The following is a 20,840-nucleotide window of genomic DNA, read 5'->3' as shown; positions in this document are numbered from 1 at the left end:
TCAGATGACCACACGTATTTCAGTGTAGCAAAAACCATCTTTCACTTCTAAATTAGAACACGCTGAACTCAAATAACTTTGCAGAGCAAAATTGGAAGTGCAAGACTAAAATAAGAAGAGACAATTTTAACCAGAAGAAAGATCTGGAAATCTGTACTGATCTCAGAGGCTTTTTTTTTTTATTATTCTCTTAACCTTAAATATGTGCCAATAGGAAAAAACTGAACGCTAACCTTTCTTCTCTCGTAAGTATAGCAATTATCTGGGCCTCACCAAAAGCCCTTTTCAAATTTCGCATGCCACGGCCCCCAGATCTGGAGAGACTTCTGGCTCCCCATAGCTTTCTATATTTGAAAAGTTCCTCTAACTGAGGGGATTAGGGCCTCATATTTAGGGTCACATATTTAGAGCCAATCAGGAGCACACTGCTTTGAGGCTCTGTTTGAAAAGAAGAAACTGAAGGGCCAAAGCAGGGACAACACGAGCTAGGTACACTAGCTGGTCATCAGACAAAAATCATCGAAGCCTACAAAACCGAGTGAAACGGCAGCAAGCTAAGGATGTAAGAAAGTCAGAAAAATCCCCCTCTGCTTGCATACACCAAATGTCCGTGACAAGGCCTCCTTGGCAGGGCCCGGGGACCTCACCCTCACCCAGCTGCTGACCCTGCCCCACGCGTGGTGCAACACCGTGAGATCACTGTACACATCGCCGCAGAGGAGCTGTGGCTGTAGTTGCAGCAGGAAAAAAAAAAAAAAAAAAAAAAAAAGAAAGAAAAGAAAAGGAACCAGATGACAACACACAAACGGTTGTTCTTAATTACTCGTAATTATATCGCAAGGTCATCTAATACTCTAGGAATAGCTGCAGAAGGAATGCATTACACCCTTCTGAAGCAACCCTCTGCTGGACTGAAGATTTTGTTGTGCGTGTTCAACTCCCCGCTCACAATCCCACAGAAATCAGGCCTGTGGTGTAGGACAGCCATTTTACCACAACTCCGGTAAGGACGGGCCCTGCAGATGGAGAAGCTGCCATGGCAGGGCCTGTGGCCACCTCGCCTCAGGCACGAGGCAAGCACGGCTACCTTCTGCTGGGGGTCCCACCAAGCTTGGGGGCCATCTTCGGCTACCATGAGCTGTCACAGAAAAGGGTGACCAGAGCCAGCGCCAGCAGTACAGCAGTGCCTTCAAATGGCGCCGACTGCCACTAAAGCTAGAGGGCGAGTTGTTCACAGATCGTGTAGCCCTGCACATCCAGAGGGGCCTGAAACACCAATGGGACCGGTGCCATGCCATGTACACGTGTGCCTAGCGATAATGCCACTCACACCACTTTGTAACCCTCTGCTTCAGCACCAAAACCATGAAAACCACGAACCCAAGCCTGCCAAGGCCCGGCGGTGCTGGAGCACCGAGCGACCGCTTCACGCCCAGGCTGTGCTGTGGCCTCCCTTATGCTGCTCTGAAAATCCTTACGGGAGGACTCGGTGCTCAGCTACGGCAAGAACTGGCTCAGAAAATACTGCGGGATCGGCAATTATCCCTGCCTTCAATCCATTCAAAGAGCCTGCCAAAAAAGAGAAACTAAAGAACTAAATATAAATCCTCAGGAAATAAAAGTATACATAGATACATGTATATAAATACACAGCTCTGAGCATATACGTTCACATATATTTGCGTAAAAATACCATTTTGAGTACTTTAATAGAAACAAGCACAAATTGATTTAAATTAATCTCTGAACATACTGGAGAGCCAGCACAGTAATTAACTGTGTTATTTATTAATTATTATAACCATACCAACTGTCCTTTCTCTTCATCTCTCCAATAAAAACAATTCATTCCTAATCCATTCCAGTCACAGCAACCCTTATGAAACGTTACATAAGGTAATAAAATAGCTCCAGTTTTAGGGCCGCAGTATCCATTTCTAGCCTTCAATCACTTGTGTCAGATTATAATCTCCAGTGAAGAGGTCTGCGGTATTTGAACAATCCAATACCTCCACTGGCACATGCAAGCAGGCTAAAAGATTGTTTTTTCAAATTACACAGCAATATACTCTGACTAGGAGATTGGTCACGGAACAAGCTAAATCTGCATGAAGGAGAAAGACTGAAAGAGCTGGGGGGGCGCAGGGAGGGAGGATGCAGTAAGCAGTATCAGGAAAATGAAAACAGAATTGAAAAAGGGAGAAGGACCACAGGAATGTACCTTAGTTGAAAAGGTTTCTAGCAATATCTGCCGGCAGTTTCTTTTAATCTGTGCAACTAGATGTTATTCTACAGCAATCAACAGTTTGAGTGGGCATAAAATAGAGAATTTCTAATAGTTTAGATCATCACAGGATATAAAACACAACTGAAATGCATTTCCATGTGCTAAATTCAGCAATGATTACTGCCATCCAATTGCTTGTATAGCATACTCTGACTATTATGGTGGCAGGCATGGGGAATACGGAGCAAAAAGGAAGGTAGAAATATGTTGATTCAGATTACCACTTACTGAATTTGCTTTTGCTTTGCTAGTATATTGTTAAATCTTTTTTTGTGCTTCACAGAAAGATACACATTTTTAAGATGGCTGGTCATAGCAAGCTCTTTATTTTGTTTTTGTTTTTAAATGGCCATAATTTGCACACCCTGACACCTGCTGATTTCATGCCCTGCCTTTTCCCGTCAAAGCCCATTCTCAGCTCTCCACACGAGGAAATCTCATTTATCAAAATTCTGTTAGTGTAAGGGGAAGGGCTATGCTGAGCTGAGCCATGGCCTTCATTAAACATGCAGAACATAAACTGCTGACACTAAGCACAGTCAACTTGCAGCGCAGCAGAAGAGGGGAAAAAAAAAGAAGAAAAAAGAAGAGCAATGAGACAGAAGCAATGGTATGATGGTGAGATGGGAATAAAAGCCAGTTTTGCAAAGCATTTAAGTCGCACTGAAGTCATTGAGATTTAATCACAGACCTGAAGTTAAGCATGCGCTTAACTTTGCCAAACAGAAATAGATCACTAAATTATGAATGGATCATTCTATTTCTATTTCAAGGAACACGGACACTTTGTTCTCCAGACCATTCCCTAAGGGAATGAAAAAGGTGAGGGGGAAAAGGGTAACAAGAAGGAGAAAACAGTCCCCTCTTCAACTCAAAATACTGGTCTGGATAGAGGAACCGTACGTTCTGCTTAATATGATGAGACAAAAAAGGTTGGTATCCATCATTTCGGTTCATTTGGAGAGAAAAAAAGCGATCACCATTATGTTCACTGATTTCAACAGGGTAGCAAAAACAGTTGCTCTGAACAGGAAGGAAGAAAAATTTGTAAATTTGGAAGAGGAAAGCATGAAAACAGAAATGCATTAAGAATCGACATTAGGGTTGAGGGGGAACAAAGTGGCTTTTGAAATTTTCAATTCAGCTACTGTTCTTGATTTTTTTTCCCCTTTAATTCTCAAAGATAGCTGTGTAATGCTGCCTACAATAGAAGCTTGAATTTAATAGGCACGAAGCAGAAGGTGTGTAGCATTTTCCTCTGATCACAAGGAACAAGCACTTAGCTGTAAGAGAGATCCACAATGAGTCACTGCAGGGAGGAATCAAATGCATCACAGGTACATGTAAGCCTTTTTTATTATTATTGTTCCAACTGAAAACACATTATAACTTACAGACCTAGGGAAAAAAAAAACACACACTTTAAACCTCCTAGTCCTATAAAAATACGTAATATCCCAATCATATATACTGGCATTCATACAGCTTCAGTGGAGGCTGAGGGAGGTGCAAGGGGGAGTGGGGAAAGAAGGTCAACCCTTTCTCTGTAAGCTTTTTTTTTTTTTTTTTTCTATTTATCAATAAGCTAAGATAATCATTTGAAGTTGAAGCTGTCTAAATACCAAAAGGAATGATTTTCCATCAAGTTTCAAAGAGCAGCTAAAAGCTATTTTAATATCCATTATCTGAAAAAATAATATCATATTAACATTTTCTGAGACTCTGACATCTCTTCAAATAGTTCTTCAAAGTTAATCTGAAATTAAAAGTACCATAAAATTAATGGCCAGATTCTGCTACCCTCTCCTGTATCATCACATTCCAGAAAGACAGAATTTCAGCATTTAGCTCCCATCAACCAACTCTTAACATAATACGAATTTTTCTTACATCTTTCGGGGCTCTGTGTACGTGTAGTTTAGACAGAACAGAAAGTAGACACACTTGTGGCTATGGGGCATGCACATTAATCATTCCCCAGAAGTAATTTCTGTAGATTTTTTTTTTAAACACACATTGCATACACTTAACAGAAATCAATAGCTGCTTTCATAGTAAAAAGATCTCATAGTGGTGTTTTTCATAACATCACCTACAAACCAGAATGGAATGGCCCATTTCTTAAACCTTGTCGTTGGATTTGGAACCAGTGCCATATTTTCAGCTGTTTTACCTTTATTCTGGTGAACGAGACGCTGCAGCCTGCCATATAAAGCTGCACGCCACATGGCACCATTCAACAGCATATCTAGGTCAGCTTGCATTTTTAATGTGCTCCATTAGCTTTCCCCTTGCTCACTGTATCAAGTTTAAACTTCTTCTCACTTTCAAACCTTTGCATAACTAAGCCTGGCAGCACACAGGATCCTAAGAGTATCGTGACTGTCTGCAACATTTCTTCCACCAAAGACATCCATTCTAATGCTACTTAATTTCCTGGATTTCAAGCCATTTCCAAGCACAGCATCTCCAGATTTCTCCTTCAAGACTCTCTTCCACAACATTACTGGTAAAAAAAAAAAAAAAAAAAAAAAAAAAAAAAAAGATTTTACTTAAAAAAATAAAAAAGCTTTAGCTACCATAATTCCTTCCTCAGCAGTACTTGGGGCAGCTTAACAACTGTGACCTTGGCAGCTTTCTGCACACACTACAGCTAAAAAACTAAGAGTTAATAACCATATAAACACCCATAGCTACATTACTGTAAAGCTTTTGCATGCAATCTTATGTGCTATAATGATATTTAGTCACTTAGCTGCTACAAAAGCCAGTTCCACACGATTCACTTCATTGCTTGCCTTCATAAACAGCAGTTAGACATTTCTCAAAATACCTTTATTAATTTTTAAATTAGTACACATCCCGACTCTGTTCTCACAAGTGTTTCCAAGGCGTGCATCCCTCCACCGGAGCACAGCCCTTGCACAAGGATTAGCGTTGTAAAACCACTCTAGATATAGGTTACATTTACGGGGTAATCAGTTCATCTGCTCTGACACGAGGAATAATACTGAGAGAAGTTTCACAGAAGGCTGGGGAAGATTCAAATGGATCTTGATAAAGAGGTGGGGGGGAATCAGCTGGTGGAATGAAAACAGAGTCACATTAAATTGAACGGCAGGGATGATGCTCATTGTGCTCCAGATTAAAATGTTAAGGCAAGTTTTACTACAGAGACTATAAATCTGTCTGCTTTCTGTTTCAGGTGGTATCAAGGATTCTGTAGTAGAATTGCAAAACACACAGAAGGATTATTACACCAGAACTATAGCACAACTGTTTACACGCATGTAATAAGCAATTAAAAGTATTGCAATAGTATGGAAATTACGCCTGAGCCATGTGTAATTTTGATCCTCCTATGTAACGAAAATACATTATTAAGATCCAATATAATTCGCCGCTCACCAAGAAAACCAAAGAAATGACCTTGAAAAACGAGATCTTCCAGTGTCATTCGAACCCAACACAATTATTCATCAAGATCCCTAATTCACTAAAAAACCACGTCTCACACAAAGAATTCCTTAAAAAACAAAGCCAAACCAAAACCAAACAAAAAAAAATACAACACAATGGAATAATTGAAGCTTCGAAGTTATTAAATGTTTTTTTTTGCGAAAGAAATGTATGTTCAGCTGAAACTCAAGCTGATGCAGTATTGTCACTGTTTCTCCCTCTGTGAAACCCATGGCACGTCACCAGTACTTTTTCACGCACAGCACGGTTCTGAAGCATGATACACACCTGACCTCATCCCTGAAAAAAAGGGAAACCGAATCCGAAATCACATCTGTCTACCCAACAACTTTCTCACGTTCCTCTCTGCAATTTCTGCTCCGCAAACCTAGTATTAGTTTTAACAAGCTGACTATGCAATCAGCGTAAGCAGCCGCATCGCACATCATCTGAATCCTTCTGTACGTGAATCCCCGTTTCGTGCTGTTGGAGAGAAATACCGCCCCAAAAAACAAACGAATGAACAGCAGGGAAATTAAGAAAGTTGTGGTTTCTTTGTTGTCGTGGGTTTCAGTCGCAAGACCAACAGGAGCAGGCTTCCTGCACCAAGGTGGGGTTCCTGGCTCCGGGCAGCAGTTCTGGTCGCACCAGTTATGCAGTCAGGGAGAAATTTGCAGAAGAAAAAAAGAAATCTGGTCTAACCTGCTCTCCTAATCAAGAAAGAGCAGCCAGGTATTTGCAAGCGCTCTGTCCTGCCCTCCTCCCACCCCCAAACAAAGAGACCACCTGCCTAAACATTTATTTAAAATGTGCAGGTATTTACAAGCAAGCGCTGCGTTCCAGTTGTCAGATGAGCTCTCGGTGAATCTGATATTCCCTCCAAGTCCAAAACAGCCGTATAAATCACGCGGGCCACACAGGACTGCAAAGGGCCCGCGCTATCGCACCAGCAGCATCCTGGTTACAGTTTAACAGCCTGCAGTTCAGCTGCACGCTGCCAGGAACACAAAGCTGAGCTAAATGCTGGCAAACCAGGGGGGGAACGTGGGGCTGCAAGGTCTCAGCACCCCACCAATTAAGAGTGTGGAGTAACAGAGGAAAGACTGAGAAAATAAATCTCCCTCCCCCCCTTTTTTTTTGTTGTTGGTGGTGGTAATTCTCATTGCTGCACTGTAGGGACTGATGCGAAATGGTGGGTTCAGCCAGACCCTCAAGCTGACGGGTGTTCCCATCAGGAGAAGAGCACCAGATGCTTTTGGGGTGTTTCTACAGATCCTAGCAAAGGGCTAACCCCCCGTGCACATCGCAAGGCAGCTCCTCGAGCCAGGACCGAAGCAGGCGGCCGCTGCCACGAGCGCTGGCTGGTCAGGGGCTGCAGCAGCACATATGAACAAAGCGTCAGCTTGAGTCAGCGCAGAAACACAGCAGAAATACTGAGGGAAGGGGGATGCACGTCACCAGAAAGGCATAAAGAGTTGCAGACGTCGCTTCAGGAAAAACTGGGCGATGTCCCGAGTCGCACACACGCGTGTTTAGGAAAGCTGCGTGCCAGTCGCTGATCCCTCGGACTCTCCAAAGGGCAGCGGCAGCTCTCAGCTTCCACCACAAAGCCACGCATGGTCCCAGCCACATCTTGGTGATACAGACTCCGCAGCATTGCTGGTGATGGCTGCTCACCATGTTCCTGTTCTTAAAGTAGAGATGATACGGGAAGAAAGCCAGCAGTTCATTTATTTATTTATTTTTTTAGCGCTAGTTCCCAGCTGATGGCAAACCACGCGACAGCATGGTTTGAGGACTCGGAGGCAGGGGTGATGCTCAGCAGCTCTGCTCACACCAGCCCTCCGCAGTGCACTCAGAGGAGCTTTTGGAAAGCAGAGCACTTCCACAGCCCCATGCCAGCTGCCCAAGCCTAACCCTGAGGCCGCCAGTATTTATTCTGCAAGCATCAGTAGCTGCTTCACACGGAAAAGGAGCATTGGGCAAGTATTTATCAGTATTTTGGGTCACCGGAGAGGCGTCTAGCAGAAGAAACAAGGGAATAAATATATCTAGGAAAAAGCTCAGCATGCTGTCCCCTCATAGGGACACTGCCACAGGAGGCAGTTCCCCCCTAAAGCCTTGCCTCGACTTCCCTGAGACTGCAGTGCAGGAGTGCGTGCGCAGGCAGCATCGCTGACTGGGACAGAGCGCAGGGAGCAAAGGGGCAGCTGCTGCCGTGCCATTTATCCAGCACGCCTGGACACTGCCACATTTGGGGGTTCCCAGCTAATGTGGCTTTCTTTCCTCTCCTGTGCATCATTTCATCCTCTCTTCCCCATGTACGGTTTTTTTTGCAGTTGTCCACATCCACCACCACCACGTGATGAGCCAATAAAACCTCTCTTTTTTCCATATCCTCCCATAAAACTTTAAAATCCTGAAAAAAAAATACCAGAGAGATCTCCTGAGGCTGAAATTCCCAAACATTATAACTACTGATTCTGCAGGTGAAGCTTCCAGACCACGATCGCCATCACTCAGCCCTGAGATTTCTTGGGTTGCCCCGAATACCCTGGCAGTGAGATGCATAGGTCCAGGCAGGAACATGCTGAAATTGCTGCTACTCGCTTAGCCATAACCACTGCAAACCGCTTTGGCTCCTCTGTAAGGGGCCCCTGAGCCCCGCTGAGAGCCCTAAAAGAGCACCGTATTCCCTGCTATGGTGCCCTTCTCTCCCCTTAAAAACCAGCTGGCACAAAGGGCATTCAGGAGGCTTCAGCAAGCCTAAAACACAGCTTTAAAATGGCTCAGAGGAAGAAGGCTGGGAAATCCTTTTAGTCATCTCCGAACACCTCCGATAACACAACTCCACAAAGAGAACAGCAGCGACAGAGCTGGTGAAACATGTAATCCTAATTTTGCTCTGAGCAGCGAAACAGAAGTTACTGGAGGCTAGTATGAATATCTACTCTTTCTGAGCTGAAACAAATCCAAAAACTTATTTACAAGCCCCCGGATTCCTACCTAAGTCAACAGTGCACAGGCAGATGTAAATGAGGGCTCATTTCTCTGTATTTTCCTATATACTAAACACACACATAGACACTCCAAGTGTCAACATATCAAGACAGAGATAATTCAGACACTTGAAAACATCCTCTTCTGAAAAGGATTAATTGGCTTTAAAACAATTTAATTTGGCTTTGAAGATGCAACTTGCAGAAGCAGCCACCAGATGGCAGAAGCAGAGGCTGCTCGGAGACTTCAACAAAAGAAAGCTGTCTTAAACAAGGCAAGCATTAAAAGAAAACAATTTTTATGCCTACTTTTTCTTCTTCTTGAATAACTTCTTTCCTCCTTCCTTCCAGGAATTAAGTGCTATTTTGTGCCAATCGATCTAGTTCAAATCTCCAAAAAATAAAGATGGAAAAATTAACAAACACCAAAATCTCTCGAGAACACATTTTCTCAATTTTCTCAAATGGCATCGCTACTCCATCTCGCAGCTCAAGGCTTCCGTGTTATGGATACCGCTACAACAACAGTTTCCTTCTAGATTTGCACCGTCATAACTCACGGTCAGCCACTAAATGTATTCTCTTTGGTGTCCTACGCTTCAAAGCAGGAAGCTGACACGTAGCTACACCGCACAGCAGCTGAATTTCCCCTCGGGATTTGAACTTCTGGTAGCTGGGGCTGTGAGAATAAGCAGGCTACAGGAGATGCAGTGTGGTGCGCTGAGTGTTGCAATACAGCACCGTTTGCAAGGTGGAGGAAAGAGAAAAATACAAATAAAAGCTTAGTGAACTCGAGTACAAGTAGCATGGTTGGGAGCCAAAAAGAGGTTTCAGTCCTGAGCACATGTGATTCTTAAAATTGTATATCCTGTGTCGGAGAGGGAGCACTGGAAAAATGCATCCCAGCCGCAGGTATTTGAAAAGACTTAGGAGCTGCCTCCCTCAACAACTTCCAGAGTTATTAAATTAGGGAGGCGAGGTCACCGCTTTCTGCTGCGTCACGGAACCAAAACGCGGCCACGTCCACGAGCAGCGCCCACAGCCCCGCAGCATGGACACCGCCACGTCGGGAATGCCACCCTCACTGCGTCTCTCTAGCAGAACGGTGGCTCCATGGCACGGATTTCCCTGTCGAAGAGAAATCTTTCCTCCTGGACTTGTCTTCTCCGAAGCAACCGTAAAACCCCTCCGCCAGCGAGCGCGTCCATCGGGAGCGAGGTCGGGGCTCCTGGAGCCCAGCAGCGCGGCCCCAGCAGCGCCCAGGTGAAGCTGGCTCCGACGTGAAGACGGCGCCAGACGCAGTGCTGCAGATAATTGTGCCTCCGCACGGCAGCAACACCCCCCTTGCAACACAGGCAAGGCTTTCTCGCCTGCCCCTGCTTTTAAATGACACCTGCGAATCGCTAATCCAGTCGCCGCTGATTTCCATATGTCAAATTACAATCCCAACTTGTGCGCAGCAACATAATAGTAATGATTAAGCCAATTACATCACAACACAGCTTAAAAGCACACACAATGGACGGATTAGAGCCGGCGACCAAACACGAGCGCCCTGTTCTGGCTGGAGCTCCCCTGCTGCGGGAGCATCGGCGGCTCCCGTCCCCTCGCCCCGAGCCTCCTGACAGGTCTGCCACCAGCACGGTGCCCTGCAGCAGTGTCACGCCACGCCACAGGCTCTGCCAAAAGGGCTGCAGCACCCAAGGGTGGCTGGCACCTCTGCCGAGAGGCCGGCATGCATGGGAGAGGCGGCATCGCCCTCCCGGGCTGGGCCAGGCCGCTGCTACCCAGACAGATTTGGGTCAGGTCAGCGCTGGCAGCAAAAGTTGTGGGGAAAGGGAGGGGAAGAGAATAGGAAACTAAGCACCGACTGGAAAACAGCCTGGCATCTCCTTCCCCAGGTAGGGAAGGAGACATCGATTTTAGCCCACCTGGAGTACGTACCGCCAGCTTTCCACACTGCCACGCCAACCAATGCCAACGTGGGACTCCTACAACAAGGTGTGGATTAAATCTTTACATCACGACCAACCTCTCAGACTCTGGTTTTCCATTCTAACTGAGGGATTAAAATGCCGTGATGAGAACTGAGCACCTAAATCTCAGGATTTAAGAAATTCAGACATGGGTATTTTCATTCGTCCATTGCCTTGGTGTTTGTGTTGGTGTTGTTCACAATGGTTAAACCTTTTACCTCTTATTTCTGCTCTGTGCACCTTATTCTTTTTTCCCTTTCTTTTTCACATCTTTGTATCCCTCCTAATTTTCTCTGCCATCTGGGAGCACTGGTCCCATCTGCTAAAATCTGTCCTCCTATTCCAGCTAAAACCAACACAAAATAAATCGGAACTGTTAGCATTTTACATGTCATCATTAGGCTCTAATAAGATTAACGGGACTGAAAGGGCTTCCAACTTTTAAATACATCCCTGCGTGCTGACTGCAGACCCAGGCAGACACCGCTCCATCCGGTCACTCTTATTCTACCTGAGTTTCTCGGCAGCCCCGGGTTCAAAGAAAATTCCTGTATGTGCAAGCTGGCACTGGGCAGAAGCTGAATGAACCGTGCCCACCTGTTAGGTCTGTCCCACATCACCTACCACCTGCTGGGTGGTCATTTCCCCAGGTCTCTCCATTAACAGCCACACACATCACAGCCACTCTAAATACTGAAGCTGAAAGATCAGTCAAAAGCTGGATTAATTTTTTTTCCCTTTAAGGAACAACCATGCATACAAACGCACACACAAACACGTGTATAAATAAAACTGAACACCACATGTTCCATCTTCCAAAATGCTATTACGGCACGCTAACAGCTTACCCCTTCTGCAAAATTAGCTGCAAAGAAAGCTGAATGCTTTTGCTTCCTGCCATTCAACCGAAGGAGAGGTTTGGACAGTAACACTGTCGAATTTGTGAGTCTTCATACTCAAACGACACCTTTTATTTAAACTGCTTACACTTAAAAAAAGTTGGTATTAAAAACATCATTTTTTTCTAACAAATTCCATCTATTTCATCTTTGTTTTGGGAAGACCACTTTCTGATTAAAACAGTGAGGCGGAGGGACCATTTTGAAGGACTTATTACCAGTGGTCTGCGATTTGCACCTGTTCTGTGCTTGCAGAGCAAAAACAAGCTCTGGCACTTCAAGGTACCTCTCCTCTGGGTTTGTTGACAGTGTGAAACAATGGCTTTTGTTTTAATTTTCTTTGCTAAAATTAAAAAAAAAAATCTTTTGCCTGATCAAAATGCATATCCTACATCAAAGACCCTCTGCAGCTGATTTCTACACGTGCTTATCCTCCTCATCAAAGACTCCAAAGACTGCATCATCCAGATCCTCACTTCCCAGATGATAACTATGGTGAGACTGAACAATGTTGTGCTGTCTCATTCAGCGTGTTTTCCTGGGAAACGGCCCCACTCGCTGCCAGCATGCATATTTACCATGAAATGAAAAACAAGGAGAATTTAAGACTAACAGATAACATTGTAAGTTCTTTCTGCAGTTTAGAATTATTATTTTTTTAAACAGTATTTGGTATCTACAGGAAACACAGCCTGTCAACAACCCTAAAACTAAGCGATAAGCATTTAAGGGTTGGTGGAATGGATATAGTCAAAAACAGAGTCACCCTCTGCCACACATTATGCTTCTCCTTACGCATACGGAAGGGATTTAAAATGCTAGAAGCTGAAGCACGTGCTGTGCCCCAAAACATCAAGATAGCTCCCCAGTAATCTGCATTAGACCTGGAGGGAAATTCAGGCTAAAAACGTGTACTGAGGAAAGCATTACAATTGTGTGAACTACAACCTTACATCCTCCTCAACTATGTTACATGGTAGTCGCCATATAAACTGATTTTCTGAGTTATAAACTAAAAAACACTACTTTTATTTTTTTAAAATATGCTTTAAAAATGTGCTTAGATGTACTTCCCATGACTGCACCAACTGATTAGCTAACAAAACAGAGATGCCAACATTTGTGTGTCATTGCAACAGACAGTAGAGGAAGTGTTTCTCAAGGAAGAGGAGGAAAGAAAGTGCTTTCACAGGATGCCTACGTAGGCAGCCAAGATAGATTCCAAGATTAACAAATTTGGAATGATACATTTACCCTTTTTCTCAATTGACAAAAAGTACATGACATGTCTAGTTTACTACATAATGTAAGGCTACTTCTTTGAGAGAGCAACAAGACCCTCTTGGTTCTGAAGCTGAATCTTACAATTTGCTTGGGACTCTGGAAGATAAAGTTAAGAGCTGGCAAAGGTACCGATTTGATTTTGTTAAATTAAAGCTTAGCAACAGAAAATTCCTGAAACTTTAGGTAATAAAAAGGAGCTTCAAATGGTGTCCATCAACATGACTACTAAACTGAAAAACACCTTGCAAGTTTAGCCACAAGAAAAATAGCAAGAAGCCTCTTCCACGGTGTTTTAGTTGTGCGAGTGACTGGCTACAATAATCTGCAGTAATATTTCTGTTTACCTACCTATAGTCTGAAGGATTATGGAGATGAGTTCACAAGAGCTGACCCTCCAGGTTTATTAAATATTCAATGAATATTCTGTATGAATGCTGGGTATTAAGTAAAAAAAACAACATGGAAGATACTGCAGACTACCATATGTTAAATACTTCAAATAATAATGGGGTAGCTCTGTTCATTTTTTAATAATTTAAATCACTTTATCATGTATCAACATAAAAATGTACAATACAGACACAACTGCAAATTCTGGCATCATGAATATTTAGATGCTTTTAAAGCTTTTTTTCTGTGGGTTAATTTTGTTTACTGAATTCTGTATAAACTTGGAAAACTTATTTCATCTTTTGATTTTATTTTTTTTTTACCTCGGTAGTAATAGACTATTATTTTCTCACCTGCAGTAGTATCACAGCAAGGGGGCCTTCAGCAGCAGGAAACTCTTCATTGTCATGATTTAGCCTACTGTTTCTACAATCTCCTCCTTCCCCTCCCCTCCCCACTCTCTTCCGAGCTAAATAGATGTAGCCTACACACAATCTGCCTTTTCCTAAAATCATCTGCTATTAGTGCTTAATTAAAACTGTGGTTGTCACCGTAAAGCTCGATGGCCAAAGAAACTCAGGCAATAACTAGGATACTGCCACCCATTCCGCAGAGCAGGTCTAAATGGTCTCTCCACCACGCATACTGTATGCCATACATTGATCTACAGTTGAACACAGGGTGATGCAGCTGCTCAACGTAATACTTCCTATTTGCGATGCACTGTGAAAAAGGATAGTGAACAAAGTGGCTTACTCAACAGACTGTTACAAAGCACGAAACAACTGGGATTTCTGAGCTGCAAATCTATGAAACAAGAACAAACCCAGCACGGAGGCAGCTCCAATCTTAAAAGTTACTACAAAAGTGAAGTTCTGTACTTCCACATGGGCTTCCCCACGTTAAGATTTGCTCAAATGTTCTACACAGAATAACAGGACCCAGCCAGCCTGTGTGCCCTCTGCAGAACACCACACGTTTGGGGAGGTTTCTGAATTGGTGGATGTAACTAACAGGGATCCTCAATTCTCAGGCTGAAAATTGTTGTCTTCTGTACCATCACATCCAACAATTTAAACGGAAGGGACCTATAGAACAAAACTGCATCAAACTACACACCTTGTGTCCAAATGTAGCATCCTCGGAGGCCAAGACTTCAACCTGAAATTATAAGGAGAAAGATCATTTGAAATGTAGCCACTACCGACCACCTCTCCTGAGCACAGCGCCACAGCCCAGGCAAAGCAGGCTTCTCCAAATGAAGACACGAGCCTGGACCGACCCTCGGAAAGCCTGCATACGGTAGCACATGGTGAACTGACAGCTGACAACAGGAATCTTCACAAGAGGAAACTCAGAAACTCACAACACAGACCACGTTTCTCAGCCTAAAGGCTGTAAAAAGCATCTACCTGTTGGTGCCCCAAAATGTGCTGCACTGCAGCTGCAACACTGATCTCCATGGGGAGTTTTGGCTACACCAAAAAGCTGCCCGAGCACAAGCAGAATCTCCTGCTGTGGTGTCTCCCCCTCAGACAAAATGCTGGCAGCACCTGAGCTCTTCCCCTCATGTTATCATCTGGCGAGGCTGGGTGCTGCAGCAACGTCTGAACAGCTCGGCTGCCCAGGCCTCACTCACAGGCCCCTGTCCTGCCTGGAGCTAAGCAAATCCTTTAAAATCTGTGGAGTTCAGAGCAGAAAGGCTGCCCAGGCAGAGGCCAAGGCCTCAAGATGCAGTGCAGACCAGAAAGACTGAGGAAAACAAGGTGTTAAGTGGCCTGGTGGTGCCCCACATCCAGCGCCTTGCTGCTCGCTGCGTACCCCACCGCTCCAGGAGCTGCTCCGTATTAATCCAGGACAACAGGCACAGAAAGGCAGGCACGCCGGCTTTTTCATTAGACTCCTTAAAAATACTTCACACATCAGCACCTTTCACCTGAGAATCTCAGCGCTTTTATGAATTCTAATTAATTAAGCTTCTCAATACACCGGTGAGGTAGGAAATGTCATAATCCCAATATACAGCAAGAAGAGTGAGGCAGAAAGAGGTTAAATAATTTCTTAGCAGTCATGTGCCAAACAAGGGACGCGCTCAGGAAAAGAATCCCAGATTTCTACTCCCAGGCTCATAGTTTAACAACTAGGAAATTCTCTATTTCTCTGATTTACATCCTATTTAAAATGCCTACTGCTGCATTATAATTTATACAACTAGTATAACTATAACTAATGTATCTAATCTCCAGTTCCAGTTTAACTTAAGAAGAGTGAAGGATTTAAAGCAAATCAAGAGGGAAAAAATGAATGTCAAGTTTCAGCCTGAAGCACATTATAATGCCAGAGTTATAAACCCCTGAACAAGAGGGTTTATAATGGAAAGGCTGATAAACTAACAATGATGGCAGCACTTAAATATATTTATGTCATGATCTAGCAACATATGGTATCCCTTCATCTCTAAATTAAAAAAGGGAGGAGGAGATGAAGCATTTATAGGAAGGAAGAATAAAAGGAGAAAATGAACCTGAAGTTACCCAATTGTGACCTGTCCGGCTGATTAGGAATGGCAGTAAGAGGCTACAAAAGAGGATCTCATTCAATAGGAGGTAGAAAAAAACCATCCAAGTAAATAAAATCAATCTGAAATGATACGTATTAGCTACTTATATTAAGCTTCTAATCCTTTAGGCACTTTATAAATATTAAACAATCAGTCCTGGTGAGACTGATAAATATCCATAATATATTTTACAGATGAAGAAACAGACAGAGGGTTAAGTGACTTGCCCAAGGCCAAAAAGAGAATAATCAGACGCTGGATTGGAAATAGCAGTATGACTACTTGTCAGAATACAGTGCCCTATTCGGACCCTCAAGTAATTCCAGGATCAGAGGCAGCCCAGCTAGGGTTAATGCGGTACCCATCCAAACTGAGAGTTCATTTTCACCAGGCTGTTCGTTCTGGTAAAACATCTCGCTACCATAACCACACAGACCCCAAAACGTGAACCCGTGCCACCGGCTCCCTCTCGGACGCCCTCCTGTGCCCAGCAGTGCTGATGGCCACAACATGGATGGCACAAAAACCCCGCAAAGATCAGACAGATCTTTGCTGGGGCTCCAGGCCTTATTTCTTCTCTGGGGAGGCCACCTCGCCACGAGGGGACCGTCGCTCTGTGGGAAGCTGGCACTGCCAAAAACGGGCCGTGATAATTGAGTACCCATTCGCTTGGATGTCTGTGGCTGCCCTCGGTTTGAAACACACACATGAAGGTGACGTGACAAGCACCACATCTGCAAGACTCAGGTCTCCTTTTCACCAAGAAACTGAGAGGAGGAACAAACTGGGACATCAAACAGCAAACCAGAAGCTGAAGGTGGTGTAACATACATCACCATGATCTCTTTCACAGGCAGAAATATTTTCTTTTTTTGCTTAGAAATGTAAACGCTCACAGGGACAACAACATGGTTCAGAGTGCAGCTATCGGTGTGGACGGTAATCCTAATTTAAAAACTGTTATTGAACAGGTCTGGTAATGCCATTTCTGCTTTTCCAAGACTGATCACACCACTGCCGTGATAAAACACTCGTCTCTCGTTGAGGATGATGCAATAAAACACCCTCTGTATTCTTAGTTGCTGCTGTGTTTACTCGTGTATTAGTCCCTTCAGTTCGGTTTTCACCTCTGTGTAAAAAGCAGCAGCGACCAGTAAGAGACAAGTAACTGCTGACACTGTACGATACACAGAGTAAAGTACTGACACAAGCTGTGGGACAGTGTGATACTTTTCTCATGCTGACTTCCAAAAAAAAAAACCCAAAACACCACAAAACGCATTACAACCTGGCCTGAGAGGACCCCCCTCTAGTGGGAATGAGAGTGTACTTCAGTCGACACCCACATTACCCAAGAATAGAAAATCCCGTGTCCTTAAGAGTCAGGCAAGCACCATCTTTCTTTTAATCATCTCCAAAATATATCACTTTCACTCCAATAAACAAAAAATGAACTACAGATTCATTACTGCTTCAAGATAATCAGGCATTAATTAAGAACTTCTCATTATAGACTTATTTGTGGCAGTTAAACATTTCCTATTTTAGTTGCCGCACTGTACACATGTAAATACATTATCCTGGGCAGGGGTTGTTTTCCTTTCACAGCAAAACATCCCCTGCATCGTTAGAGAAGTGGGCTGGGTGATTAACGAGGCTCCGGCACCAGACCCAGGCTCTGCCCTGGCCCTGTGCTGAGGCCCCACCTTTGGGTCTGCTTTGGGCCAGCTCGTCACCGCACTGGGATACAGCCGAATGGGCCTGCTTGCCCCATGTCTCGTTTGGATATAATCTGACTTGTCATCACTATTCACTCGTGTTTTCTCTAACGAATCCAGCGGCCTTTTTGCTGCTGATTAAGGAAACGCAGCCCCAGTGCAGCAGGCTGCAGCTCTGGGCCAGGAGGCTGTTGCAGGTGGTAAGAGGTGGGGTGAGCTCCTCCACCTCCTAATGCAAGGGCTCGTTGTGTCATCTTAGAGGTCTCTCATGAATAACATGTGGAGCACCCCGAAACAAGTTGGGTAGTAGCCCCGAGTCTCTTTTTATCAGAATAAAGGACACTTAGTACTTTTGTTTTGCTCTTATAAAGTAGTCCGGCAGCCCCCAGGAACAGTATCGCATCACCACCAGAAGGCTTACAGTAAATCATGCACTGAGCAATTTTTACCTCCCTATCTCAGAGAAAAGGATTTGTGACAGATCAAAACGTTGAAGGGCAGTGCTAAACAATACCTTTTTGAAACAGTTTTACAGCCTTGCGATGAGATGACACAAGGAGTTATAATACTGTGGTCATCTCCAAAGCCACACTCGGCAGTGATTCGGTCCTCAATTCAGTCCAGCTCCTTCTTGGCTCATCAAGACTTTGTTTGAGATGGGATTAGCTGAAACTGAGCAAGAGCCACAGGAAGTGGAATACCATTAACAAAAAGAAAATTACAGCTGTGCTTAATACTCAGACTGTTATCCAAACAAGGGAATATGAAGTGGCAAGTACTCAAGGACAAAATAACTAACTCATAGGAGACATGGGTCACAGAACCCCTCTCTACCTTCTTCTTCCTTTTTTTTTTTTCTCCTCGTGGAATCTGGAAATAAGCACTAATAATCATTTCAGGTGGATGCGGATTGCCATATAATATCCTGTTACCATTAATGCTGAAAAGGATCATTGATCTGCATTTAACTACCCAGGCAAAAGCTCCCAGCGCAAGGCAGGCTTAGCACTGCCCTCAGCCTTGGGGCTGAGCCCTTCACTTAACAGAGCCACTGTGACCGGTGGTCCACGGGGCTGGAGCTACAGCAAGAAAGGCAGCAGAGGCTGGTGCAGCTCCGATCCCGACAAAATATTCTGCGCAGGCACTTGCCGTTTCTGTGGGTCACACCTGAGAATTTGCCCAGCTGGCTGCCAATTTCACAGGCTTTCTATTGTCATTTGTTTGACACTATTATTCTAGAAAAATTATAGCACATGGCCTCTCTGATACCTAGAGGGTTTTTGCCAACTGCCTGCTTGCTAAAAAGGCATGCCTCTGGCACTTCTAAGATAGGTTCAAAACAAAATAAACGTGTATGTTAATGCTCACATTTTGTAATACTTTTGTATCCACCGTATCACAAAGATCAAGCAGATCAGAAAGGACTCTCTTCCCCATGATAACAAAATCATAAAAGAACAAGGAAATACAGGGGTTGCCGCCTGAATTGCTGTCAAATCACCTCCTCGCCGCCGGGTCGCGATAAGACAAGCCTTATCACGCTGCCCAATTCACAATCAAATTACCTGCTCCTGTCCCCAGTCTGCCCTTTCCCTTCACAGGGCTTCTGGGCAGGTGGGTGGGTGGGGGAAACGCCGTGGTCTCGGTGACTTACAAATGGGACTCCTCAGTCTGGGCACGGCGAGATGCAAATGCACCTCCAGCCACCGTGCCCGCACACCGGCCTTGCCGGGCTGCCTGCTGGAACCAGCCTGGACACCCGGGTGCATGCAAGGTGCTGCAGCGCGTGGTGCAGCTACAACCCCACAATCCTTCTCTACTTCAGACTGTCAGCTTTTAAGGTCTGTCCCCCACAACTCTGAACTCACCTTTTTTAAACAGGAGGGACAATAAATTTATCCTGCTTTCACTTTTCAGCGCCCTTAGTAAGTTTATTTCAAAGATAAATATTGCTATAGTCATTCATATCTTCATGAAACCCAGCCTACCTAGCTGTAATATTTGCATTCTTTGCCTCCCTTTTAAAGTAATTTAGGATTCAACAACTGTAGACCATGGTTGCCCTTCTCCTTGGAGCAGGGACAAACTTAAATGACCCACACTAGTTTTTGGCAATTCTTCAAGGACTTGCAGAGCTTGTACACTGCTTTTAGCGTATGCAGGACTACGTAGGAATAAACTTTGGTAACTGAGACAACCTTTCCTTCCCTTTTTTCTCTGCTAACTGCCACCAGTTTATTTTTAATGGCTATCATGCATGTTCTTCCAGTCAGGTTCCAAGCCTGCAGCAAGGGAAAAGCGGGCATGCTCCCCAGGCAATCCTTGAAACAAACATACCAAGACACTTTGTTACCACCTTGAATCTATGCCTGAATTAAAGGTGAGGCAGTTGCACAGTATCAGCCTCATGAATTAAGGAGAAATCAGCTGAGGTTTCCTCACTTTTCATACAGAGTCCGTGGAAACTACTTAGTCAAGGCCTTTTGGATATGTAAGTGCCAGCCCCTTGCAGTGTGACCCCTGTAACAACAGGACAATGTGACCCAGTTCAAGACACTCTTTAAATCTAGCACCCACTTTTTCTTAAACTTTCCCTTTCTTTTGCCAGCTCTTTGTGATGTCAGTTATTTATCTTCTACTTCACCAGGGTTAGAAATAACAAAGATCAGTGCTCAAATTTCTGAAGCCGCAACTTTTAGCTCCCAAAATACACTTTAAGCAACAAAAAGATCTCTTTTTAAATGGTAGAACAACTGTGTGCTATTTTGCGTTAAAAGGGTTTGAAAGGATTTTCAGAAACTATGCTGCATTTCACACTTGCTTATTAATTCTCCTCATTCTCCTTATTAGCATGTACAGACAACACAGCAGCTCAAGGACAGCTCGCTGAAGCAGCTCTGTGCTTGGTCAGCCAGCCTTAGAGATAAAGCACAATGATGCCTCATGTTCTTCAAAGCTGTACAGCGGAGCAGATCTGTCCTGCTCGTATTTTTAAAATTCTTAAATGCCAATGTTTTTGTGGAAGCTGATTTACAAAAAGTAATAATAATAATAATAATAAAAAATCATTCACATCTTCACCATTGTGCCTAATACACTTTCTTGGACATGATATTGACTAACCTGCTGTTTTAGTCTCCCATTGCAAATATTTTGCAAAATCCTGGGAATGAGGCCAATCCCTGAGAAGCAAAAGAAATAGACTCTAGATATTAGCTAACTAAAAGCAATAACCATCAGCCTTGTGGGATACAACACTCACTACAGA

General features: G+C 44.0%; 1 protein-coding gene across 7 annotated transcripts in view; it reads right to left on the bottom strand.

The window, feature by feature from the left end:
- ARID1B (AT-rich interaction domain 1B) overlaps positions 1 to 20,840 on the bottom strand; it is a 322,498-nt gene that overhangs the window by 132,415 nt on the left and 169,243 nt on the right. For 4 of the 7 annotated variants that reach the window (XM_084515780.1, XM_084515777.1, XM_084515775.1 and 1 more), the window contains exon 5: positions 14,414 to 14,455. The exons of the other annotated variants lie outside the window; for them this stretch is intronic. In XM_084515780.1, coding sequence (XP_084371906.1) covers positions 14,414 to 14,455 — 42 coding nt within the window. The remainder of the gene's footprint in view (positions 1 to 14,413; positions 14,456 to 20,840) is intronic. 7 annotated transcript variants of the gene reach the window in all.

The sequence above is a fragment of the Aythya ferina genome (assembly GCF_964211825.1).
Source record: "Aythya ferina genome assembly, chromosome: 3".
Lineage (NCBI taxonomy): Eukaryota > Metazoa > Chordata > Aves > Anseriformes > Anatidae > Aythya > Aythya ferina.
Note: the sequence above shows the minus strand (reverse complement) of the source record. Positions and strands in the feature narration are given on the sequence as shown.